The sequence below is a fragment of the Carassius auratus genome, chromosome 26, assembly GCF_003368295.1.
Source record: "Carassius auratus strain Wakin chromosome 26, ASM336829v1, whole genome shotgun sequence".
NCBI classification, from domain to species: domain Eukaryota; kingdom Metazoa; phylum Chordata; class Actinopteri; order Cypriniformes; family Cyprinidae; genus Carassius; species Carassius auratus.
In genome coordinates, this window is record NC_039268.1 from 10,749,865 (window position 1) to 10,776,917 (window position 27,053).

Genomic DNA, 27,053 nt, shown 5'->3' on the forward strand with positions numbered 1-27,053 from the left:
ACTAAACATTTTAGAAACCATCATGCCAGAAGCAAGATACCATTGTGAGAGAACTGGATGTAATGTTTCATGAGAACAGCAGACCATAAAAATAAAAATGGAAGAAGGGATGTTTATCAGCCATAGCATAGCAATCAGGGTTCCACAAATACAATTTCTCTTAAAATCACTTATAAATATGCTAAATATGTTAACTATGTACTAATACATTGGTAAACTACAGATACAGGAGTTATGGGGGATAAAAAAATGGGAGACAAAAGCTGTGAATACTGCATATATATTTTTAAACTTAAAAATGGCTTACATTGCTCATGTGTCTTCTCACTCTATAAGGAAATTGGATTGAAACAGATAGTTATTCCAATGGAAATTACAAAGAATCCATGATCTCTTTTGCAAAGACGACATTATTTACAAAATTATTTATTTATATTTAAGGTGTAAAATAGGTATTTACCTCTTCATCTGCATCTTGGTCAGAATCTGATTCCTTAAAAAGTAAGAGTAAAAAATAATCAACTGGTGTATTAAATTTTGCAAAACAAAATATATGTTTGAAGAAAGGGTATTAGCTTTTTGTTGTGACTATGTATGCATATTATATACAGTATAAGTGGTCGTGAGGTAATATACTTGTGAAAGTGTTTCTCTTACCTTTGAGTAAACAGGTAGGCAGATGTTCAGGTTGCATATTGCACTGTGGTTTAGACTGCGATATGTTCTTGGTTCTTTTGTAAAAGACAATCTACCACATGGTTCTTGAGTGCTGTCACGAATCTGTTGAAAACAACCAATCTGTAACTTTGCTCACCACCAACTGACAATTACACAATACTGTGGAATCATAGTTAAACTAGTAATAAACATTGTGGAGTACTGTTTAACGGGCCCTTCACATATCGCGTCTTTTGGGCGCTCAAGTTCGTTATTTCCAATGTAGGCACACAGACGTTTTTTACAGGCGCGTCTGCACCGCATAGAGTTAAAAACATTTCAAATTTTCAGAATATCGCAATCGCTCCGCGGGTCATGTGACAAGAACTAACCAATCAGCTTCATCCTTTCCCGTAACAACGTTGAAAGCTCAGCCAAGATGAAGGAACTGCTGTTCATAGTTGTATATGCATTGCCATTTTGAAATGAATTTAGTAGCAGAGCTACTGCAAGCGATTTTTAGAGCTGCAAATCCATTTATCCTTTGCTGAAATTTCCGCGTCTTCATGGAGAGAGCACATCATGGTTGCTTAGCAAAGGCAGATGCCTCAGGGGCGCAACTGCCCGAGCGCTTTGGAAAGAAGGAGAAAACGGCGCGCTTAGCGTTTTCCACGGGTTTTTAGGCGCGATATGTGAACGGCCCCTAAATCTGTAACTCAGTGCCTTTTTGTGCAAACTTCAATATAATATCTACATAGTTATCTACTATAAATAATGCTACAAAAAACTTACTTTGATAAAGAGAGAAAGACGGTTTTCCTTAAAGGCATAGAAGCTGAACACATGGTGCTGTCCACTTTTGGTCAGTGGGACCAAATTTCCAAAGCAGTCAGCAAAGATTGGCTTTCCCTCTAGAAGCTGTAGAGATCAACATACCAACATGTAGAAAAGTTGATCTCAAATTCGTTAGCAAGACTAGCTAAACCACACTTACCTCGACATCTCGACTACGAGCCACTTCAGTGAAGTTCTCCTGCTGCTCCAGAGTTTTATCCATCTTATCATCCGTCATACAGAAGCAGCGGAGTCGTGCTTCTATAGGGTCCAATGTCTTGGCAAAGATGACAAACTTGGCCATATAGGGAACACAGATGATCTCACGATAAAGCTGGCTGGAGAAGTTCACAGACTCCTGGATCTGACGGCAATCTATAAGCCAGAACCTGGGAAGAAAAACATGTATTTAACGATTCGTCAAGGGGAAGCAGTCAACAAACATTTGCCACTGCGTCTGAACTCACCTTGCTGACACATTAGTGGTAAATGAAACACACTGGTTGATGAATGTTAGCGGTGTGGATCCAGTTATGTCCTCCCATTGTGCTGGAGTTGTCCCACCTACAAAAGGAAAATTATAAGAACTATTTACACCTCCTTATAAAGGCAGTTGCTTACAAAAGATATGTTTTACTCTTTATTCTCTCATACCCGTAATGCTACATAATAGTCGTAGAGTGGGGGTACTTTTTGTCCCGTCACTGCTTGGGCTTTTAGGGACAGGAATAGTCATGGTGATGGGCTTGTGAAACTTCCGTCTTCTGGGCTCCAAAGTAACAATAGAGCTGAATGTAGCCTTGTTCCCCAAGATCTTCCTCACCAGATTCTCACTGATTGGCTGGGCCTAATAAAGGATGAGATGTAAGTGGCAGGATGGACTTCTCTTTTTTTTCACTTTCATCCCCTCCCTCAAACCAATTTAAGAGTAATATACTGCTAAATAAATATTTTACAGAAGGGCATAGCTTAAAAAAAATGAACTTTTCAATAGAGTCACACTTTTGATACGAACCCTAAAATAAGACTTAAACACAAAATAACAATGCATTAGCACTTTTTTCAGTGTACCAATAAACTTTTTAACCATTACATAAAAAAATAAAAATTGCTGCTTCACTGATATATAGCTCAATCTCAACTGAGCCAGCTTTGATGACAAAGAAGTTACTAAAAGTTTGATCTAGAGTAGCAAATAATCATAAAATTGGTAGTGTTGCCCTCAACATCATTCGTGAGACAACTGTCTAACACAAATCATAAGGAACATTTGAAATTTGCAATAGCACCTTTTTTTAGGTGTCCTTATTACACGTTACATGCACTTACTATAGAATTAAATATGCCTTCTTTCAAAAATTAAAAGGTCAATGATAAAGATACCTGTAGCCCAACGCGTATCCGTTTAGTCAATGCTCCCTCTGGGAACACAGCCTGGACCTGTGGAACAAGGGTGCTGCTTAACACCCCACCCTCTGGACCAATCAGATGACTGTCCTGCTTAATGCGGGACACCACTGCAAAGTATTGTGGGAAATCCCGTGTGATGATGCGGCAGATTCGCTTTTTCTCCAGCTCCTCAGGAGGGTCCAGCTCTAGTGTGAAAATGACAAAACCAGTTCTTCCAAATGACAAAAATCTTAATTTTATTTCATTTTAAAGATGCTATCCTTCTTTACCAAACCAAACATTTTAACTAAGTACAGACCTGTTCAAAAATGTGTGAAAAGAACCGTCACACGGGATCCCAAATCTATACCACAATTCCAAAGCTAGAGGTCAGTGAATTTTTTTATATTTATTTACAAATGTAGACTTTTATTTAGCAAGGATGCATTAAATTGATTAAACATAACTGTAAAGATGTTTAATATTACAAATAATTTTGATTTCAATGTTGTTCTTTTGAAATTTCTGTTCACGGTTTCCACAAAAACAGCGAGCAGTTCAACTGCTTTAAACATTGATCTTAAACACCAAATCAGTATATATAAATAGTTTCTGAAGGATTAAAGGCTTCTGAAAATTCAGCTTTGACACGACAGGAATAAATTACATTTAAAACAAATATAAAAATAGAAAGCTATTTTAAAATGTAATGATGTTTCATAGTACTACTGTTTTACCCTTGGTGAGCATAAGAGACTTCTTTTAAAACTTTTAAAAAACATTACTGACCCCAAACTTTTGAATGGTATATTCAGTATATGGGGTCAGCTCACAGCATTACAAACCAGATTACCATTCTATAAGCATACCTACTATAAGCAATTTAAGGTGTGTTAGACCAAACAATTGTCTCTGTGTGTATTCGGGACACACTCACCCTCGTCCATGCCATTGAGAATCTGATTCAGCTCCTCTTCTGTATGCTCACAGTGATGCTCTCTCCAGCTCTCTCCTGTCTCACTGCGCAGAATCACCAACTCCCTCTCCGTCCCACGCAAGGCAGCAAAGTGTGGGATCTCCACTATCACTGGCCTGAAAAATAAGGGGTGTCATTTCAGCCAAACGTACGGCTTTGGACTTGTCAAAGTGAGGGTTGTTGAGAAACAGATAAAACGCATCTGTGGAAGACATAAACACAGGTAAATGCAGCATGCAACAATGTAGGAACAAAACCATGGGTAATGCCATACACAGCAATATACAACACAGAGCAATGACCAATACAAGAAAATAACAGATCGAAACTTAAACAATATTCAAAAGTCATCAAGGGAGGTAAAGGTAAATTAATGGAAAACCTCTATTTTGGAATGATCAAAAAAAAAAAATACAGATGGGGGTGTATTTAAAAGAATTGGGGGGGGGGTATGTGACCGGTATCCAGTGGATATTTGGCATTAGGATCTCTCCTACCCGAGGAATTTGGTGCCGGGTGGACCCAGCTGCAGAATTCTGCTGACAAGACTTTCACCCTCATTAAGAGGAGGAGGGGCTGTTGGGAGGTGGAGTTTACTGCTCCGATCGCAGCCAATAAAAAAAGATGCAAAAAAACAAGGCACACCGTGAACCTGATTTCCTGAACCCAGATTTAGTGAGAGGCACATCGTTGTCATTCCTCCAAACTAGAGATGACAAATGTCCTAACCAGGAGAGACAAACACTAAAAGCTCATCCATGAGTTTTTGTCCAAGCCAAATGCGACATCTTGGTAAAATCTACCTGGAATTGTTTCTTTAATTAATTCATGAGATAAAACTAAAACTTACATATCTATCCACTGAATCTCATTGGTCCAAAAATTCACAAAATAAACATCAAACATAATTTTACTGGCTGAGATTACATGGACAGCTGCTTCAGCATACACACACAAATTGATTGTGGCTGTAAACTTCTAACATCGCTCCTGGTTAGGACACGTCAAACATGTTGACATATTGCGCAACTTTGTCGGTCAAGACAAGACAAAATAGAGAACATATAACTGCATCATACACAAACAAAGATAGATAGAAAATGTTCATGGTGATACAGCATACATGTTTTTCAATTTTAGATCCCATTAGACACCCCCTTACCCAAGAAACTGGGCTCCGGTGGGTCCAACTTCAATGAGCTTGCCTGCGAGCCCCTCTCCCTCCACCATAGGGGGCATAGAGGCCAGCCTGTGCCTCTTCACCAGACGACATGTGACCCGTGTAGGTGCTGAGCACTTTCTAGGTGGCACAATAATGCGTAGTCCATTGTGACGACAGCCACGCATGGCTCCACCACGGGCATCCACCATAAAACTGACCAGGAAGCTGTTTTAATAGAACAGCAAGGGACAGTGAATCACACAACACAATGTTTAACATCATCATTAAATCTACACAGAAATGTAATACTGCAATAAATGCTTTACATTCTTGTTTATAAACTTACAGAAGCCACCTAGGCCATGCGATATCTATTTTTCTAAACTTACTTTATAGGCTATGTGGGCTTCTATATGTTTTTAAACAGTTATTAATTTTGCAATTCTCTTTGGTGCCATTTGAAATTACACACTTTTCCAGAAACATTTAGAGTTTTTATAGAACAATAGTTTTTATTATCTGATTGTGTTGCCATGTGTTGTACAATTACAGACTCACTGATGTACTTACAGTTCTAGAGTTTGTGGTTGGTAAGATTTTGTTTGAAATATTCTTTTTTTTTTTTATTATTCAATATTATTACAATTTAAATACATATTTCTATTTGAATATATTTAAAATGTATTTTATTTCTGTGATGATAAAGCTGAATTTTAAACAGCCATCTATGCAGGCTTTAGTATCACATGATCCTTTAAAAAACCTCTACCATGCTGATTTGGAAACATTTTGTATTATCATCAATGTTGAACAGAGTTGTGGTGCTCAATATTTTTGTGGAATCCATGATACATTTTTTATAGGATTAAATAAATAGCAATTTTACAATGTAACAATTAATTTTGATCAATTGAATGCATTCATGCATATGAAAAGTATTAATTTCTTTAAAAGAAATCTTACTGACCTCAAACTTTTGATTGGCATAATGGTATTTTAAGTGTTGCTTCATGTTATGTATTGTTCATGAAGTTCATAAGTCACTGGAGAAATGAGATACCGGTAATACAGAATGATAACCGTTGAACATGCTCAAGATGCACAGGGGAAAATACCGTGGTGCTTGAGAAACACAGTGTATCCAGTTTCATGTGTTTTCACAGATTTGTCATGGGGATATCTATGAATACTGAGACATGGCTCACTGTGTTCATCAAAACATGCTTATTTAAATTTCTACAGGCACAACAAGGCTAATATAAAAATGCTCAAAGCAGTCAGTTGTTATACATACATGAAATAAAGAAATAAAAGTAGATAAAGTGAGGAAGCAAAAAGGGCACATGGAAGAGAAGTGGAGGATCACCTGCTGTTGTCATTGTCAAGGCATGGGGTGGATCGGCTAAAAGCAGAACAAAAGACACAATCACAAACAGCACAGAGAGAGGCAGAGAGATTTAGGGAGATGACGCGAGTGTAATAAACGAGAAAGGAAGAAAGAACGAACGAACAATGAGAGGAAACTGAGCAGCTATTGTTCATGATCCACAATAGTGGAATCTGATGTAATGCAAGCTTTGACTAAACATACATATCTTAGTATGTACTAGCATGTACGACGGGAAGGGGCAAGTGTGTGTGTGCATGTTCATGTCCGCTTTAGTGTGTGTCTGTGTGTGTGTGAAACCTACTAACCCTGACTGCAGAAGAGTGCTAGTTAGCACCACATTATCCAGATGTTCAGCACCCCAGCTCAGTCGAAATGAGTCCTTCTCATGTTCTCGAGAGAATGCAGAAACCTAACAAACAATATAATCAGACTATAATATATCATCAATATATCATCGTGACTCGTGTTCGAAACCATTATAAATGATCTGTGACCTCATTACAACAGAATCACCATGTCACTGCATCTGAATGTTTTTAAAATGTCAGATTTTATAGTGAATTTTGACTTAATGGGTGGGCTTAAAATATGTTTATGGCATAAACGCAATAAGCCCTGTGAATCCATGGTTTACAGTTAATTTATAAAAGCTAAGAAGATTTTAACAATGCTAACAATTAGATTTTAGCTATTAGCATTGTAAACCATGGCTAACAATTCTGAGCCAAATGTTAGGTGTACAAATAAGGTATGATGGTTCATGATTCACCTTATTAAGCTGGTGGCTGGTGATCATATCCTCAATCAGCATTCCTTCACCCCTGTAAGCAAGATGACTGGGGGTCTCATGTGACCTGAGGTCGGACAATGTAAACAGGTGAGTAAAAACAGCATTATGTGTGTGCACTTGTTATACTTGTGTGAGTTAAATTCCCCCAAAAATGGCAACCAAAAGCTTCTGGCTCCAGTTCGGAGGCAGGACTAACAGTTATAATCTGTTTAGCAGGAATTAACTTGTCTACGGAATATTCAAATATTGGTTTATCTGTTTGTAAATGTGCATTGGTTTACTTTTTTACCGGTCTAAGTTATGGGTGTAGCTCATGCCGTCCAGGTAGTGTCCAGGTAGAGAGTCATCTCCAAGCTCTCTCAGGTCCTCTGCTCTCAGGTATTCCCCTCCATCACCTGTCATTGTGTCCTCACCTGCTCATACACACATTGGCTAATTGGTTGACACCGTCAATAAAATACTTGTTAGGGCTGACTTAGGGCCAGATTCACTAGCAGCTTGCACCAGCTCAAACCCTCTTTTGGTGTTTAAAAACTGCTGTCAGGATTTACTAAAGAGACACAGCAAAAAAAAAAAATTGCATTTTGAATAACCCTGGTTTAGGGTCAGGGTTTTGGGTGGTAATTTGTACAAATTCCTATGAACTTGCCAACTTGTAAAATATGTATGATTTTCTACAAAATGTATGAATTCCTAATAGTGAGGTTGTACAAAATTCGTACAAATTATCCGCCTTGTAAAATATAGAAGATTTGCTATGAGAACAAGTTGGTTTTATGGTAGTCAGATTACTGATACTTGCACCATTATTTAACACCCAAAAAAGCATGCCTCAACCCATTCTGGGCCTGTGTACTCTCCACTCCCATTGGTGCTTTTATGGGATTGTGGTTCAGTATATCTGGCCATTATTGGTTAAGTGATATATTGAACAGGCTATAGTTTAATATACAACCCAAATCGTCCCCTTGGAATTATAAGGTTCTATCTGACATTTTTGTCAAAATTGAGTTATTCACATATTCTTATTCTGTGACAATTTATTTACATTATGTGATGTTTTATTTTAAGTTGTGTACATTTTGGGATTTTTTTATTGAAAAAACAAAAAGGTTCTATCTACAGAAGTCTATGGAACACAAAAATTTAAAAGCTCAATATCTCAAAACTACTCAGAACGCAGAAAGAACCTTATAATTCCAAGGGGACGAAATCACGACTTGCCATTAAATTATTTTTCTTTGGACAATGTATTATACAACCTCTCATTTTCTGACCCAATATAAATGTAAAAACTTTTTTCATTTAGACCAAATAGCATTCATCCTTAACATTTGGGTTTTAAACGACTTGACAGTAAAGATGTCAAAATAAACCCATAAAAAATCTAAATTATAAATTATATTAACCAACAACATATTAACCATGACAAGCACCGTTTAACCATTATGTAGGTACTACTAAAACTATAATACTCAGTAACTCACAGATATCATGTATACAAAAAATTATCCCCAGATTAGCACAAATAACTGAGAACAAAGTTAGTTTTTCACAGTTTAGCTTTCTACACACAATAATCATGCCCGTTCCAGTTATCATACAAACTGCAAACCACACGCTGGAATAGATACAGAAGGAACTGAACAGATTTTTGGTAATGCAGTAACGTTAGTAACTTCAATAGGTCAGATCAGTTCACTCTACATCATACCCTGTATACCTTCGATCCCCAAAGAGACTTCAGTAAAAAGTTCCTCCTCCATCTGATGTTGGGCTACAGATATGCACAGCAGCTTTTAAACAGATGCATGAAATCATAATTACAGTCAGTTATAAATCAGCATCTTACCCTCCTCATCAGACACATCCAGAACTTCTGTCATTGTCTCTGGAACGTTCAGCTTGTGTTTCTCTGTCACCGTCTACAAAAGATGAAATGAAAAATGGATTCAGCATTCTTTTATGGTTTATGAATGCATCAAATATTCATAATATTTAAAGGCACGGATACATACGGTTGTCGTTGTGATTATTTCCTCAGTAACAACTCTCAGAGTGTCCACCACTGAGATGTACCCCAGACGCTTAGCAATAGAGAGCGCCGTGTTCCCATTCTGAGAGAGAAATAGTCTGAGGTCAGAGAAATAAGATACATAATTAATATAATTTTTGTGAGTGTGTTGCTCACCATAGTGACTGCATTAGGCTTGGCTCCATGCTGCAGCAGGACATTGATAATGTGTGTATTTCCCTGCTGAGCAGCTTGGTGAAGTGGTGTGTAGCCATTCTGAAAAAAAAAAAAAAACTCCATTAGTGCAGTAAACAGCTCAGAAATAACAATAATCATAGTAACAATCTGAATACAATGCAAAAATTGAAGCATTTAAAATAATGCAATTCTAATATAATAATTAGATTCTGTCATAGATATCAGCAATATTTCTCAGTCACAAAGTCACAATGCATGGTCACAAAGCTCATAGTTTTATTATGTATTAATTAATTGGGTTACCAAGTCACATAATGAAAGAATATACTTTAATAAATATATTAAACTCTTACCTTAGTTTTTGCATTGACATTAGCACCATTTTGCAAAAGGAAATTAACCATTTTGACATTTCCATAGTGACAGGCAACTATAAGAGGAGTGTAACCCAACTAGAAAAAACAACCACATATCACATTAGCTGAAGTATAAGATACTGAAACATTATAAAAATAATAAAAAAATAGCTTACTTTGGTCTGCTGGTCCACGTTTGCATCGTGCTTGACCAGTATTTCAGCCACCTGCACTCTGTCCTCCTGAGCACTGAGGTGCAGAGGTGTAAGGCCACTCTAAAAAAAAAAAAAGAAAAGAAAAGATATCAAACACCATTAATACATGGCTCTCTGGAACACTTCCTTCTGACTGGTCACTTGCTGAATTCTGTAGTCTAATATTTTTTTGTTTGTGGCCCTATCATATTACCTAGCAATCAGGATTCAACAGTATGGGTTCTGGTAGTCAGTAAATGATCTAAATAGTAATTTATTTCCAAGTGAATTAGAGATAAACCTTTTTTTTTTTTTTTTTTTGCAATTGTCCTAAATAGGAAGGTGCATAAATCTGTGTTGGTCTTGCGCAGAGTTTTCCAAACTGGCAATCGTGTCCTCCTGGTGCAGGGAACTACAGAGGGTTAACGAGTTGATGAAAAGTGAATAATTACTTATATCAAATGTAAAATTAAGGTAAATAAAAGGGGCTCCACAATAATTGTGAAACAGCACTGTTTGCTTGAACAGTTTCTCAGTTGACAGTAAATGCAGCAAACTCCATCTCTGCATGTGTTGCATTTAATGTGCATTTGATAACTCAGTGCTCGCTACATTAACTTTCATTTCTAACATTCTTCGGTTATAGAAATATTTAACATTTTGACATCCAAAAACATCAGTATGACTGTAATGTGGACTGAGACACTGGCACAAATTAATTTAAAAAAGTCCACTTTAAGTCTAGCTACAAATAAAAAACTTTTTTTTTTTTTAAATCTGTTTACTTGTATGCCAATTCACCATTTACTGACATTAGAGTGTCATTCAATTCTAAAAAAAAATAATAATTATTATTATTATTATTATAAAAAAAATATTACCTCACGTTCTTATGAGTAAATCTCATCAAGTAAATATTTTACATCTAACTGGTTTGGCTGACATTTGTAATAGTAAGTTTGGATGACAAAAATATGCTATGTTTATTCATGAGCAATAGCTAATAGCCTGTTGCTATGGATACATAATGTACAGTGTTCCCTGATTTAGATCTTACCTTAGTGGCAGCACTGACATGTGCACCCCTCTCCAGCAGCAGGGAGGCCATCTCTGTGTGCCCCTCCTGGGATGCCAGGTGTAAAGGACTCACTCTCTGCTTGGTCAATGCATTGGTCTCTGCTCCATACTGAAGCAGTGCAGAGGCAATCTGTGTCTGGTTCTTCTTTGCTGCAATGTGGAGAGGTGTATAACCATTCTGCACAGGAAGAGAGTAAGAAACACTCAGGTTATACATTTTTTAATTACTGGATGCAGAGATATCTTGCTATCGGTTTAGGATTTGGACCTTAGCAGTAGCATGAGGTGATGCTCCTTTATCCAAGAGCATCATCGCCACCTGCTGGTTATCATAGTGAGCAGCTACATGCAGTGGTGTGAGACCGTACTGGTGCAGAAATTCAACGACAGAAAGAAAAATGACAATAGTGAACATATTACAAAACAAATTTCATTAAAATGTTCAATTTAGCTTGATTTTCACCTTTCCAGCGTCATCAAGAAGTGCTCTCCGCTGAAGGAGGAGTTTTGCCACGTCCAGACTACCATATTTAGCAGCAACATGTAGAGGAGTGAAGCCTTTCTGTTAAGGGAAGGACCTTTGTCTTTAGTTGATTATAGAAAAATACATACTCTACTGTTTAAAAAAAAAGGGGGGGGTGGGGGGATGATGAATGATTTCTACTTTTAAGACTTTGGGGAAAGAGCTTTTTCATTCAAATCCCCCAAATTATGGAATGCACTTTCTTTTAATATCAGAAATGCTTTAAAAAGTTGATTAAGATGCATTTATTTAAGCTTGTTTTCCATTAATTTTAGTATTTTTGTATTGTTCTTTTTTGTTGTTGTTGTTTAACAGTAGTGCTTTGGTTTTAAGAAAGGCGCATTACAAATAAAATGAATTATTATTATTATTATTATTATTATTTTGAATGAATACTTTTATTCAGAAAGTACACAACATTTACAAAAGTTTTATTTCAAATAAATGCTATTATTTTGAGCTATTCATCATTTTCTAGAAGAAGAAAAAAAATCACAGCTTTAACAAAAATATTAATCGGCCCAACTGTTGATAATAATAATAAGAAATATTTATTGAGCACCAAATCAGCATACTGAAACTGGAATGATGATGCTGAGAATTCAGCTTTGTCATCAAAGTAATAATTAAATTAAAAAAAAAATAATACTGATATAGACAGTAATTTTAAATTGTAATATAAAAAATGTATAGTATTTAATATATTTTTGATCAAAATGCATGTATGTGTATATATATATATATATATATATATATATATATATATATATATATATATATATATATATATATCTCCGACATAGTAAATTGTGGCCATGTTGTACTAATTAATTCCCTGTTTTATATTATTTACTTACATTTTATCTAAATGAGGAAGCAAATTTGCACAGCATGACCACATTTTACTAAAATGAGGGAACAAAATAGTACACAGTTGCCTAAAAATGAAAGAACAAATTCTTAATTCCTGGAGAAGATATACAGTTTTGTCTGCTTATCATGTGCTCCGTATAAAATTATAGATTTATTGAATAATATTTGAGCACATATTTGAATGAGAGCCCCATATCTCTTCCACTGATCTTCCTGCACTCTCACCTTGGTGGCGAGTGAGTGAGATGCTCCAGCCTCCAGCAGCACTGCAGCTGTCTCCACCTGACCTTCACGAGCGGAGATGTGCAGAGGTGTGTATCCATTAATGGTGGAAGCGTCAGGATGAGCCATGTGCTGCAGTAACAGCTGCACAATCTCTGTCTGACCCAGACGAGATGCAATGTGAAGGGGTGTCTGGTCCTCCTGGAAGCAAGAGAGAAAGAGGGAGAGAAATGCAGATATAGTACATTTAAAGCTAGCCATCAATCTGTATTTTTTTATTTTATCAACTGACTCTGGCCATGGCATCCACCAAAGCGCCGTTCCTTAGCAAACATCGCACCACCTCCATCTGTCCTGCCCTTGCAGCCATGTGCAATGCCGTCTCGCCACGCTGAGGACACACACAACCAGTACATGAAATGCACTGCTAGACCTTTTTGAATTTGTTTATTTAGAGGAGAGTAGAAAAGACAGCAAATGATATCAAAAACTCCCAGCATGAGCAAAACAGTGTGGCAAAGCATGAGCTAAAAAAATAGGCTCAGAAAGTAGGGGTGTGCAATTTTTATATAGTCTAATAATATAGTAATAGTTTTTTTCATAGATATGTACAGCAGGCAGATGCTCGAATAGCTGCCACACGTAATCCATCTGCCATACTGGAATGTGTGGACACTCAAGAGCAAGTCGACTGTTTGTCTGCAACCGTAATAACACTAATGATAGAATATCTGTAAATAAATTAACACAATACAAAAAGACGAAGCCATTAGCAACGTAATTTACCAGTTTAAAAATGTGTAATATTAACTTAATACACATTAAAACACAAACCAACACGTTTTCACCTGTGAAAGTATATCCTATTTCTTTGGGAATCAATCAGAGGTTGCATAACCTGCACAATCTTGGAGAAGTCGTTGATTCTTACAGTAAGTGATGACACATTGATTATTCCAGGATGGCTGATGCGTCAATATGTCTTGAATGGTCAAATTTGCATCTACCTATACATATCTATGGTTTTGCATCTACCTATACATATTATTTTAATGATGTGCAAGTATATCAGTCACTTCGCAAAGTACACACATTCACTGAGTGATGTAGTCTATTAGAATGCAGTTATAATACCAATGAAAATAGTTGCATAAAAAAACCAGAGAAGAACTGATCTTTGTCTCTGAGCAACATAAACATGTTTCTTTACTGAATGAATGCATGCTCATTTCTCATATTTAAAATGTTTTGAAAAATCATTTTATATTTCATTTTTAAATCACATATTATTTGTGCTATTGTAATTCATATTTCCTCTGATTTAAATACATCTAAATACCATATCAAATGTAGCTTATGTTATCTGTTATATGCAGTACAAAGAAATGTATTTTGTTGATATTTACATTGTCTTACTATTATAATTTAATTTATTGATTAAACCTAAGAATTTGACATATAAGATTTGCTCTCAAATTAATTTAGCATATCAAATAACACACTTTATACTACTGTGATCTAACCAATGCGAAGAATATGAAGACTATGTAAAGATTTTGGATTCGATCTCACTAAAGGCCTAAACCAGCCAAGGGACTAGCACAAAAAAATACAGTTATTTTCAATATCACACACCCCAATTAGAAATATTTAAATATGGTACAAATCAAGTCTAATAATGATGACTGTGTGCTCACAATATTACAGACGTCAGGTGAGGCTCCGTTCTGTAGCAGCAGGAGAACAATATTGAGGTGCCCCATAAATGCTGCAACATGGATTGGGGTCAGGCCGGACTGAAGAAAGAGAACAGAAAGTAGTTACGTTTATATGCACCAATTTCATCAATCTGAATTAATGCAATTCAATTTCAGGTTCAGAAAGTTCTGTTTATTTGAACTCTAATCCTCCCTGTATGAGCTAAAGGAATAATTAAACTCTATATAAAGTTTAATAATTATTCTTGAAATAAACGTTAAAAAGTCACATGCCAAATCAGATATGTTTTAAACTATAAAAAGTCACAGACTACTAAGACTCTTACCTCAGTGATAGCTTGAATCGAGGCTCCATATTTAACCAGCAGTTCCATGACTTTCACTCGGTTCTTTTTGCAGGCAATATGCAGAGGAGTGAAGCCATTCTGACAGACACAAAAAATACATCAGTGACGCTCATTAACATACTGGCACACACTTTTTCAAAGACAAAAAATTACCAGTGCTCTGGCATTAGGATTTGCTTTCTTATCCAGTAGTAATTTTGTGACTCTGTAGTGACCACAGTGGGCAGCAACATGAAGAGCGGTTAGGTAGTCCAGGGTGACATCATCAACCGGTGCCTGGTGTTGCAGCAGGTGTTTCACACACTCAACGTGATCACCCTGAGCAGACATGTGCAGCGGGGAAAGGCCATTCTGTGTGTGTGTGTGTTGAAATCCAGAGAAAGAGACCGGAAAAATACAGATCAGCTTAAGATCAAAAAGTAATAATATCATAATAGCATAATAATAGCACTGTTTATTTATTTGTTTTATTTTTTTTTAATACATGCAGCCTTGGTGAGTATAGACTAATTAAAAAAGTCATATACCTTGGTCCGTGCTAGTAATGGAGCTCCTCTTTCAAGCAAGATTTCCACTGCAGTGTCATGTCCACTTCTGGCTGCACAATGCAGCGGTGTCAGCCCATCCTGTTCAACAGAGAGAAGATACATAAAGCATATATGAAGATTTTTTTTTTTTACATAGGCCTACAAAATGCATTACAAATACTACTGTTGTGTAAATGCACATGGCAACATAGTAAAACACTGTTGCTGCTACCTACGTTTTTCATTATCATCTAGTACATAAAGGACAAGAAATGTTCCTCTGAACTGCTAGCAGTAAGCACTAGAGGGCGCTACTTTACTGCATTTTGATGGCAATGTTATAATACTCACCCTGGTCTTGGCGTCAATCTGAGCCCCCCTGTCTAACAGCAGAGCAATCATGTTTGTATTTCCTCGTTTGGAGGCCACATGAAGAGGGGTTATACCATTCTAAACAAAACAGTACATCCTTTAGCACAGATTATATTTTCATACTTGGAAAAAATAGTAGCATCTTAAACTTATAAAAGTCTTCTTAAATCAAGGCAAATAAGAGGAACTGCAAGTATTTGCTAAAATGAATAGTTCACCTCCAAAATGAAAATTCTGTCATCATTTATTTACCCACAATCCATTTTCAAACCTGTATACGTTTTTTTCTTCTCGTGTCGAACAGAAAAGAAGAGAATTTGAGGAATGCTGTTAAACAAACAGTTGTTGGCCCCCATTGACCTCCATAGTGGAAAAATTTAAAGTACCAAAAAAACTATGGAGGTCAATGAGGGTTAACAACTGTTTTTGGCCTAAATCTCTTCTTTGGTTTTTAAAATATAAAAGAAAGCTATACAGGTTTGGAATGATATGAGGCTGAGTAAATGATGACAGAATTCTCATTTTTTAGTTGAATTCCTTTAATATATATGAAATCTGATCCAATTTATACATCATACCAAAATGATTATTTAATGAACTCCAACAGAGTTTTAATTGTGTATAAATTACCTAAAGAAAGCATGCACATCAAATATATCCCGTTATGTCTATAATAAAAATTCTAAATGTGTGGTGATTTGAGTGAATAGCATCTTAAATATTAGTCTGTTATAGAAAAGCACTGATTTTGAGCAGTGGTTTACAACCAGGGGGTCAGAGCCCAGTAGGAGGCATCAGTAAACCTCCAGAGGGAACAGGACGACTTTTTAGTATTTCAATTAATCAATTATTATTAATACAATATTATTTATATAAAAAACACATAAAATCAAGATATAAACTGTAAGACTATATTTCCCCCCTCCTCCTCCATAAAAAAGCCTATTGGGGAGGGCTTTGATTATAATGTTGGATATGGGCCTTAAAAAAAAAAAAAAATTATATATATATATATATATATATAATTTTTTGTTTTGTTTTATCAACTTAAAAATTGCTTTTTGTAATATAGGATCATACCCTGGCTGTGAAGTCTACAGCAGCCCCTCTGTTGAGCAGCAGCGTGGCCACATTAACATTACCATAGTGAGCAGCAATATGCAGAGGAGTAAAGCCACTCTGTTAGAGGATGGAGTAGTTTTGGGATAAAAGAAGGGATAGAACAAAGAAGAGAAGAAAACAGAATAGTTAATGTCTGCTCTGATCTTCTACCTGATTTAAAATGATCATTCATGATCTACCATGCAGCATTCCCATGAATCATCACATTTGTGCAAAAACTTAAAAGGTAAAAAAACATGGAAAAGTCAATGAAAAGAAAGAAAGAAAAAGTCTGGATTCTCATCTGCTACCAATGGATCCAACCACGCCATGCACTGGAGTGAAGGTAAAGAAAAAAAAAACTGATGAAGTAAGAAACGGAAGATTAGATTTGTACATGTAATAATATATGAACACATTCCCAGTGTCATATGAGTCTTCATGAGAGAGATGAGAAGTTTCTCAGTGACAATGAAAGGAGGAAAAAAAAAGATGAAGAACAAAATATCTGAACAAACAAATGTTATTCAGCAACTACTCACTACATTTAGCTAAAGATGAAAGTATAGATAGGAAATTGGCATTGTCTGTCTTACTCATTCGTTTGATGGCATTTTTCCTTACCTTTCCATTCTGATAGACATGGTGCAATTTAAAAAACAGAATTAACAAAAATGTGCAGCAAAATGTGACCGAGAGACTTCTACACAGATTGTCAGTGTGAGTTCACATGCACAGTTAGAAGTTAAACGTCAGTTTAGTCTGTTAGTAAAATTATAAGTGGTGTATAACCAACATAATGCACCCCTGATTTCTGTTTAAAACGTTAATTGTAATAAAGGAGCATAAAAATGTGTTGATGAGCTAGAAACACCCAAAAACCTCTTGAGGAAATAGGGTGCTGCTACTAAAATAAAAACAACTATGTGTCATGCACTATGACATCTAAACTCTTCCCATGCACTGTAAAAGAAAGATTCAATGTTAAGTAGCACATTAGGCTTTATAAGAGCCGAGGCGAAAGCAGGTGCAGGATTCTGCTGAGAATCTTAATACCTCTGTAGTCCTGTTGACCATCATCTGAAGGAGTCGCACATGAAGAGGAAAATATAGCATTTTCATTAATATGACATTTTGATCTTAAAAGGAGGAATTTTTATCTCAAAAGCAAAAATATAATTCAGTGAAGATTAAATAAAGCCAAAACAAGTAGATAACTAGCATGAACCTCACTGAAAATATCTATCTAGGAATAGCTCACCCACAAATTTCATTTCAAAATATGTGTGGAAAATTAAATCAACCTCAGGCCATCCATGAGTTTATTTGTTTAGCAGAAAGAATTTGAGAAAATTTGCTTTACATCACTTGCTCACCATGCATCTTCTTCAGTGAATGGGTGCCATGATGAATTTATTACAGACATACAGTGGAGACAACACTTGTGTGTTATTGTGATTTTTTTTCAGCTTGTTTGGATGACACCCATTCACTGTGTAGAGGATCCATGGGTGAACTGTTCCTTTAAGATGAACGAATGAATAAAATCCTGTAGTACCATGGTATAGTCATAGTATAACAATATGTTTAGCATTGTTCAAAGAACACCGTGGTATAATGATACTGTATATAAAAAAAACATAAATAGTATGCTCAAATGTTCAAACAACATTTGACACCATGTCCAAAAATAGTACTATTGTGGTGAAAAACCTTAAAACAAAGGCATTATCTATTTATATCTATCAAAAATTTGAATTTGAAAAAATCTTTGAAAAACCATTCTCACTATTTGTTTTCTCACCTTAGACTGGACATCAGCATTATGGTCGTTCTGAAGCAGCAAAGCAGCAGACTTGGTGTCATCCTTGCGGGCAGCGATGTGCAGCGCAGGCAGGCGGACTTTACCTTTTGTGTCATGTTCCAGCAGCAGAGAGACCACCTGATTATGACCCTGCTGCAGAGCGATGGCCAGAGGAGTGAAGCCATCCTACAAACAGACAACAGACAGGCAGAGATTAACCAGCAAAACCAACTCTTTGTTCAAAAACAAAGGCTATAAACAGGTTGCTACACAATGCTTTCACATTTCTATGTACAAAGAAGATAAGCAAGTTATTTAAATCTCTATGGAAATGTGTAAAGATTCTCCTCTTTTTTAGATACTAGTACTTGTATGGGCATGTAGCAATGAATAGAGAAACACACACACACACACACGTTTGTTTTTGTGAAAAGTGGGGACATCCCATAGGCGTGATGGTTTTTATACTGTACAAACTGTATATTCTATGGTCTTACACCAACCCTACACCTAACCCTAACAGGAAATTTTGTGCATTTTTACTTTCTCAAAAAAAACTCATTCTATATGATTTAGAAGATTTTTGAAAAATAGGACATGGGTTAAGTCCTCATAAGTCACCCTCTACTTGTAATACTTGTGTCATACCCATGTCATTATACAAAGCTGTGTCCTGATTTGTCACAAAAACAAGAGCGCACACATACACACACACACACACAACCCTCACGTTCACAAACCTCTGTGGCCATGCTCTGGTTTCCACCATTCTCCAGAAGATATCGCACAACATCCAGGTGATTCTCTTGAGCAGCCATATAAAGTGGAGTGAAGCCATTCTGTAGTAACAACAGGTATGGTAAAGCTTAACATTATAACATTTTATTGAATTACATTTAATGATATTAATACAATTCTATATTTAAAATTTTTACATTATTGAAAATTTTACAGCCTTTTCCCACCTGTGATTGCGAGTTTACGTCTGCTCCTCTTTTCACCAACAACTTCGCAACTTCTTTCTTCCCAGCTAGACAAGCAATGTGCAATGCTGTGTTCCCTTTCTGGAGAGGAGGAAAGAGAGATGCATATTCACTGGGATTATGCACTTGTTTGTCTGTGAATTTACTGGTACTGGTATAAATCATTAAGAGGACAACACTGAAAAAAAGAAACAACAAGTCTTGTGGGCTTGGAAAAATAGAAAAACAGCTGTAAGAAAACAAAATGGAAAAATCCATATTTATGACACAGATCATAATTATGGGCTGTATTTTACATACTTTTCTGACAGTCTATGCATAAAACAAGAACAGCTATTCTGCAAATGAGGATTTCGGACTACATGAGACATTTGATCTGATCTGCAGAAATCTTTTTAGGCAAAAAGGAATTTTACTAATCTAGTCCATAATAAAACAAATGAATAAAAAACACTAAAATAATCTGACCAACACAAAGTCTCAAGAGCTCTTCTCCTCATAGAACTCCATGTTGTCAGTGTGATTTCTGGTCATGTGTTTATAGTTCCTGGCTTGTCCGTGGGTGTGTCTGTTTGGCTCTGTGTGTCAGATGACAGGAGTCACCAAAGTCCAACTGTACTCATCATACACAGTGCTGGATGACTGGCATTGTGTCAAATTTACTCTCTCTCTCTCGCCATTTGGGAATCACATACCCCTCCCTTCAATTTATCAGTGTTTATGTGCGTTTAACCTTGGTTGAAGAGTCGACGGTCGCACCCCTCTCCATAAGTTCCTCCACCAGCTCCATGTGACCCTCTTTGGCTGCTAGATGGAGCGCATTGAGTCCATTCTGTGCACAGAGGGAGACGTGATTAATACATTTTCCTTATTAATACAATCACTACAGATACAGTACAAAAACAAGACAACAACTCATTTTGCTCACGATAAATAATAGCAATATACAAGTTGCATAAAAAAACGGACTTTTGGAAGGGTACTTTTATAATGCTAGAATAAAATTATATCCTATAATAGATTTCTGAGATGCATTCTCTGAGTTCATTAATAAATATTGAGAATAGTTATGTATAGCTCTAGAAAAAAGACTGAAAAAGATTAACTACAAAAATAAAGAATAATGGAATTTCATGCTGAATATATTAGAACATAAAATATTAAAATGCTATTTTAATGTATCCCTTGCTTGAAAATCCTATTTGTAAAGAACAATTATCACATATTTACTAGCTAAATTTGGTAACAGCTTTTTTTCTATTTTAGTGTGATGACCAAAAAAATTGCCTTTGTGAATTTTAGTCATAATGAAATATGTGAAGTTCATTATAACACCTAAAATGTAACTTATTAGTAAATCAAGCTTACATGTCTAAACGTGGAAATTTAGTGTTTAATCCCTTTTTCTCGATCTGTAAATAAACATTCCCTTTATTCAAACGTCGCCACCTGTCTTAATTTACTAATGCACCTCATTCCATGCTTGATGGGTAAATCATGACAGCTCTTGTGTAACGCAGAGTGGCTAACAGTCAGACTCGTCATTAAAAGCAGAGAGAATTAACAAAACGCTAATCTCATTTATTTGGATAATGAAAGCTGGAGGAGTTTTCTCATCCGGAGAGAGAGATTCCGGTAAGAGTGGAAAGAAAAAAATGGATAAATCATGGGCAGATTATATTGCAATATCACTCAGCGAGGATTAGAAGAGTGGATTTTAGAGAAAACAGCGTGGAATGCCTGTCCATTGTTGTACTGATGTGCTCATTACTGGCGACTCCAGATGACATCATTATGGATAATGTCATGGTCAAATCTATTATACATCACAGCAGAGGCAAATTCAGCCCATTACATAATAAAGAGGTCATAGCAACCCTATGACATTTGTCTCTGGTGTCATTTCAAAAGAAAATTTGAATAAACGAATTAAATTATATAGGGATGTTTTTTTTTTTTTTTACTAGCTTGACTAGACCTGTCACCTATAATTTTTTTTTTTTTTTTTTTTTGCTATTTCACCTCAAGTTGCATTTATTGTCAAATCATTAAATAATAATAAGTAAAATAAAATAAAATAAAAACAGCATAATGACATTTTTCACAAAAGCTTGTTTATATAATGTATCAGCATACTGTATGTACCATTTCATTTGGACACATGGTCGTCAGACTTATTCTACAATAATTAAAACCTTATACACACACACACACACACACACACACACACACACACACACACACACACACACACACACAAAACACAACGTTACTGTAACATTAAGACACTTAAAACAATGTTTTTCTCTTAATAGTCATTGTTTGGCGGTATGATAACCACAACCTTTAGTACTACATTTACATAATTTTTCTATGGCACACTTTGCTAAAACCAACACTGTGAAGATGACTGGATGAAAATTTAGTAGTTCATGCCTGTGCCAAACTTCACTGAATGTATTTCACATGTGGTATTTTGTGTTCATTCATAAAAGGACAATTTAATCATACGCTCTCAGAAAAAAAAAAAAAAAAACATATAAAGCTGTCATTTGGACAATACCCTAAGGTACAAAAGTTAAAAAGCATATATTTGTACATTATTTACCCCTAAATGATCCATATTAATACATAAAAGTACTTCTTAGTAAATACCACTCCACTGACAGTTAAGTATCTTTTCTTGTGGGTGTATATATGACTACAAAAGGAAATGTTATTTACATGCATTTGACCATATGTTTGATTTCAAAAGAAATCAGTTTAATATGGATATTTCACACATTTTCAGAGTGAAGCTCAATTAGCTTCGATATATTCTGTGATATAAGTGCATTGTTGTGCCAGGAGTAGTTTGTAAGGAATGGTTGAACTCAGCAGTGCTGTGACAGTGGGAGGGTTTAGTTAGGCAGAAGGTACAGAAGGTCTGGACTGGGAACAGCTGCCAGAGACACGCATGAGTAAAAAGACTTTGATGTACTGGAAAGAACTGCTTGGTAGAGGACTAACTGATAATGCTGGCAATGCAGCATTTGTCAGGAATCAGTATGGCTCACTATACATCAGAACAATGCAATTTGTGATCCTAAGCTGGACCAAAAATTTAGAAAAGCAAAGTAAAAAAGCATTCACATTTCTAATAATCGGGATTATCCTCCACTCACAAAGCACAATCTACTGAGACTTTCGAAAGTGTTTGGAGCTAACACAGAGCTGGAAGCTGGAAAGAAGTTTATGGCTATACCCGCTTCCTGAAAAACCATGGACTTTAAATTCAGCATTACTCAACAGATTTTATCGTAACAGATTAGATTAAATTCATATAAATACATAATCTAAATGGCTTGAGATGAAACAGTGTACAAAACTTCCAGTTGGTGAATTCATTTGAATTGAATTGTAAAAAAAAAAAAAAAAAGAAATATGATGAGAGGAAAATAAATGAGAAGACACTGCAATTATTTCTTTGATTTTTACAACACTGGAATTTTGTTTAATGTAAAAAGTTACCTGGTTGCATGTGGAAATGTCCTGTCCGCTCTTGAGGAACTCCAGCACCTTTTCAATATTACCTGCCCTGGCTGCCCTCAGGAAGCTGGTGTTACTGTCTGACTGTATATACACAGCACAAAGGAAAAACATTAGGAAACATCAGCCCAGCACTAGTAAACAACTGAAAGCAATATACAAGTGATCAAATTTTATACAAATGGGTGAGATCTGTGACATTTCTGACAATATACAATACTGTTCAGAAGTTTGGGGTTAGTAAGACCGAATGGCACCGAAAAGTAGTAATTATTTCTGAAAATTCATCTTTTATATGATATATATATTTGAATGCATCCTGGGTGAGCATAAGAGACTTCTTTCATACACATAAAAAAATCTTACTGTCCCCAAATGTTTGACCAGTAGTGTAAATATTTCTCATTTTCTCAAAGATGGTATGTGCTTAAGTCTCAGCGAGCATGTGAAGGTTTTGATTTCGGTGGGTGTATCTCCTTTTATCATAATTGTGTTTGAATGTGACTCTGCTAAATATAGATAGCAAAACAGAATGAAGGCAGCTGACAAGACACACACAAACGCGCACACACAAAAACACTTGTATGTGCGGTTCATGGGGACTCTCAATATGCATAATGGTTTTTATACCACAAGCTGTATTTTCTATCCCCTAACTCTACCCCAGAAAACTAATAGAAGTTATTGAATTTTTTAAGCCATTTGGTGTCCTCATAAACCATATGAGCATGGTTATGCACTGAAAGTCTTGCCATGTGAGGAAGAAAATTAAAGCCAAGATCAAATTTCAGATTTGGCATCAACAAGCAAACATATGTTAATTATACTACTTCAGAGCAATCGCTTTGAAAGCCTTTGGCAGAAGAGTCACAACAACTGTGACAATAAAAACTGCAGGTGCAAAACACAAAATCCGGGCAGGTAGAGAGTACAGGTACCTTCAATTACCTTTCAAAAGCTGCACACAATTTATTAAAAGAGACAGACAGTGTTTTTACGAAACCTTCAAGCCTTCAAGTCAAGTCATTTTCAATAATGAAAGCAAGTATTACGGTATTTGTTTTAATCTTGTTACATTAGAACTGACAAGAGCATTGGTGCTAAGTTCTGCCAGAGGTATTTATGATGCTAATGAACAGATCAGTAGCTCTCAGGTCATGTGGAGTGTGAAGCGTTAATGTGTCAGGTCATCACAGACTATTGGTCAAAATATTGGAGACATTATCTCTGCTCCTTCTGAGATTGAGAGGTCACATTTTAGCAAGAGTGGGATGTGAAAAAGACCTATCCAATGAAAACAGACGGTGTGTGTTTGCTTATGAAGTTGCACTCAGACATGCTTCACTATTTGAGCTCATGTAAGCAACAAATGTTCAAATCTGGTTTGATTTCCTGATCAAATTGTTCTCTTGAATTCTCATTAATTACACTTTTCATAGAAATAAAAGTGACACCACTGCTAATGAATACTTTTTTACTAGTGGTGATCATTGTTACCTTTTTCTGAGGTAAGGCATTTATACATATACTTTACTTTTTGATAAAAAAAATATATAAAAATTAATTAAACACCAAAATAACCAAATACTGACTATATATAAAAAAAGAAAACTACAATATCAAAAAGCTTTAATCAGCTTAAGGGGTGGGGGGGGGGGGGGGTTGAAATGCTCGTTTTCACTCAATATCCTGTTAATCTTGAGTACCTATAGAGTAGTACTGCATCCTTCATAACTCCAAAAAGTCCTTAGTTTTATTATATTCATAAGAGAAAGATACTCTGTACCGATTTTTCCCGGAAAAACACGAGCCGCATAGAGCCATAGAGAATCCAAACAAACCATGGCTAACAGTCAGATTCAGCATATATTTATGATCCAGAATCAGATCCAGAGGCTGAAACTGAATGAGAGCAGCAGCAGCAACAACGTCTCTATATGGTATGTACTGAAACTGTATATATTTGCTTAGCGGGTTTGGAAAATTACTAAGTTCCACTTTATGTCGTCTTTTTTTTTTTTTTTTTTTTTGAAGCTGTACATGTGGAAAGTGCAGTTTGATGACAACATCGCGTGTTGTTTACTTGATGTGCTTACGCGTCGATAGCTAAGTTAACAACACAGAGATATTTGAAGCAGTTTTACTCACCGCATGCGGTTTCAACACACGATGGTGACCCTTTTTCGTTGGGACTGCATTATCCTTAAGAAATAAACGATGTGCAAATCCGGCGTCAAACTGGGCCTTGTTTGTAAAACAAGCATCTTCGAAATGCAGGGAACAAACAAAAACACTTGCACAACTCCGTTGATGCTCTGTAAAAATAAACTCCGTCCACTGGTCCCTTAATGCTGTTTTATTTTTTTTGGTAATCTGTGCAGGGTTGTCTTGCCCTCGCAACCAAAAACACACTTCTTTTGTGACATTTCGTGACACTCTCGCTCTGATCAGTGAAGTCTGTTGTGCTCTCAGTGCTCTGCTCTACGGGAGCGTGCGCTCTTCTGGGAGAAGTGCCCTTAGGACCCATATAAGGAAATTCCGCTCCATTTAACGTCACACAGACCCATACTCGAAAAAAACTTTCCGAAACTTGTGACAAACCGGAAGTACAACTTATTTTTTTAAACTTTGTCTATGTTTAGCATGGGAATCCAACTCTTTAACAGTGTAAAAAACTCAGTATGCATGAAATAGCATTACAACCCTAGTTAAGAAGCCTATTGGAAGTCTTAAAGGGATAGTTCAACTGAACATTCTGTCAACATTTACCAATCCTCATGTTGTTCTAAACCTGTATATCTTTTTGTGGAGCACAAAAGAAAATCTTTTGAAGAGTGTTAATAACCCTGGACTAATTGATTTTCATTCTATGGCCAACAACCTCACTCAATATCATAAAGGTTCTTTATTAGCAACAATTGTTTCATGAAAAACCTTTAACATTTAATTATAATAAAGGTTATATATATAGTTCTTTAGATTATTACCACCAAGAAAAAGTAATGTTTCCTATTTAAAAAAATGTTTGTTTTATTAAGAATGTTTTGTCTTCTGACATCAGTCTAAAAAAATCTTTTTGGAACTTTTATTTCCAAAAGTGCATTTCTCATGTTCCACAGAAGAGAAAAAAAGTCATACAGGTTAGAGACGATAGTAGGGTAAGTAATTGATATAAAAATAAAATAGTAAAAATAAAAATAAAATAAAAAAGTAATGATAATTTTTGGGTGAACGGTCTCTTTAAGTCAAGATCTGAGAAGTTGAAAATTACTTAATGAGATGTTAACTGGAAAAAGAAAAAAAAGAAGAAAAAAAGAGCACACTGAAAGTAAGAAATGTTTGGTATTGCAATTCCAGCATAACAAACACAACTGGACTTGTCAGCAGGAAAATCCTCTACTGAATCTGGCTATTATTAAGATTGTCTTACCATGGTATCTGCCACAGAACTGTAGTAACTGTCCAGAGATAGATCACTTCCAATGGTCCGCAGGCCTTTACTTGAACCACATGCCTTACACATTGCCGCATTGCCCATGATAAAGAGTGGCCCAAAGCTTAGCAAAAAGCTGCACTACACTTTGCATCAACCGAGTTTCCGCACTCACTGTGCCTCTCCCAGTGATAACCAACCACTGAACATCAAATCGCTCCCTGGGAGATTGATTCTCGTTCACATGCACTTAGCTTTATGGGCTTGCATTATCCTCAGTCTTCAGGTAGTACCCAGGAGCCCATTCAATTATCAGCTTCAGAGCATCTATCCAGCTAATGCAAAATCCCCCAAACTTTCATGTCTATTTTTCTCCTTAGGTTCCGAACATCTCTTATGTGCTCTCTCTGATCCCTGCCCCGTGTCTTCTGTGAGAATCTGTGTCCGGTATTGGCACAGACGCCTTGGCTCTTATCTCCTCTTCTTTTCCGGTCTTGTTTCTCTTCCCGCCTGGCTTCGTAACTGACAACTGTGGCCGCAAATGTGTCTCCCACTGCTATATCAGGCCGAATATCCACCCCGTCC

At 36.1% G+C, this 27,053-nt stretch overlaps 1 protein-coding gene across 19 annotated transcripts in view; it reads right to left on the reverse strand.

Moving 5' to 3' along the window:
• Positions 1 to 27,053, reverse strand: part of LOC113044307 (ankyrin-3) — a 62,515-nt gene that overhangs the window by 17,688 nt on the left and 17,774 nt on the right. For 5 of the 19 annotated variants that reach the window (XM_026204175.1, XM_026204173.1, XM_026204174.1 and 2 more), the window contains exons 2-40: positions 23,018 to 23,119; positions 20,241 to 20,339; positions 19,490 to 19,588; positions 19,265 to 19,363; positions 18,525 to 18,710; positions 17,777 to 17,800; positions 17,345 to 17,353; positions 16,700 to 16,798; positions 15,599 to 15,697; positions 15,248 to 15,346; positions 14,874 to 15,071; positions 14,700 to 14,798; positions 14,353 to 14,451; positions 12,948 to 13,046; positions 12,659 to 12,856; positions 11,501 to 11,599; positions 11,306 to 11,404; positions 11,018 to 11,215; positions 9,943 to 10,041; positions 9,764 to 9,862; positions 9,390 to 9,488; positions 9,217 to 9,315; positions 9,051 to 9,123; positions 8,922 to 8,975; positions 7,488 to 7,611; positions 7,178 to 7,262; positions 6,714 to 6,817; positions 6,385 to 6,420; positions 5,019 to 5,243; positions 4,354 to 4,452; positions 3,818 to 3,972; positions 2,875 to 3,086; positions 2,146 to 2,338; positions 1,959 to 2,055; positions 1,652 to 1,880; positions 1,450 to 1,575; positions 658 to 780; positions 461 to 493; positions 308 to 329 (exon numbers count right to left, since the gene is read on the reverse strand). In XM_026204175.1, coding sequence (XP_026059960.1) covers positions 308 to 329; positions 461 to 493; positions 658 to 780; positions 1,450 to 1,575; positions 1,652 to 1,880; positions 1,959 to 2,055; positions 2,146 to 2,338; positions 2,875 to 3,086; positions 3,818 to 3,972; positions 4,354 to 4,452; positions 5,019 to 5,243; positions 6,385 to 6,420; positions 6,714 to 6,817; positions 7,178 to 7,262; positions 7,488 to 7,611; positions 8,922 to 8,975; positions 9,051 to 9,123; positions 9,217 to 9,315; positions 9,390 to 9,488; positions 9,764 to 9,862; positions 9,943 to 10,041; positions 11,018 to 11,215; positions 11,306 to 11,404; positions 11,501 to 11,599; positions 12,659 to 12,856; positions 12,948 to 13,046; positions 14,353 to 14,451; positions 14,700 to 14,798; positions 14,874 to 15,071; positions 15,248 to 15,346; positions 15,599 to 15,697; positions 16,700 to 16,798; positions 17,345 to 17,353; positions 17,777 to 17,800; positions 18,525 to 18,710; positions 19,265 to 19,363; positions 19,490 to 19,588; positions 20,241 to 20,339; positions 23,018 to 23,119 — 4,390 coding nt within the window. Of the gene's footprint in view, positions 1 to 307; positions 330 to 460; positions 494 to 657; positions 781 to 1,449; positions 1,576 to 1,651; positions 1,881 to 1,958; positions 2,056 to 2,145; positions 2,339 to 2,874; positions 3,087 to 3,817; positions 3,973 to 4,353; positions 4,453 to 5,018; positions 5,244 to 6,384; positions 6,421 to 6,713; positions 6,818 to 7,177; positions 7,263 to 7,487; positions 7,612 to 8,921; positions 8,976 to 9,050; positions 9,124 to 9,216; positions 9,316 to 9,389; positions 9,489 to 9,763; positions 9,863 to 9,942; positions 10,042 to 11,017; positions 11,216 to 11,305; positions 11,405 to 11,500; positions 11,600 to 12,658; positions 12,857 to 12,947; positions 13,047 to 14,352; positions 14,452 to 14,699; positions 14,799 to 14,873; positions 15,072 to 15,247; positions 15,347 to 15,598; positions 15,698 to 16,699; positions 16,799 to 17,344; positions 17,354 to 17,776; positions 17,801 to 18,524; positions 18,711 to 19,264; positions 19,364 to 19,489; positions 19,589 to 20,240; positions 20,340 to 23,017; positions 23,120 to 26,465; positions 27,008 to 27,053 lie in introns of those variants that run through there. The other 14 variants (XM_026204159.1, XM_026204176.1, XM_026204158.1 and 11 more) reach the window with 14 other exon arrangements.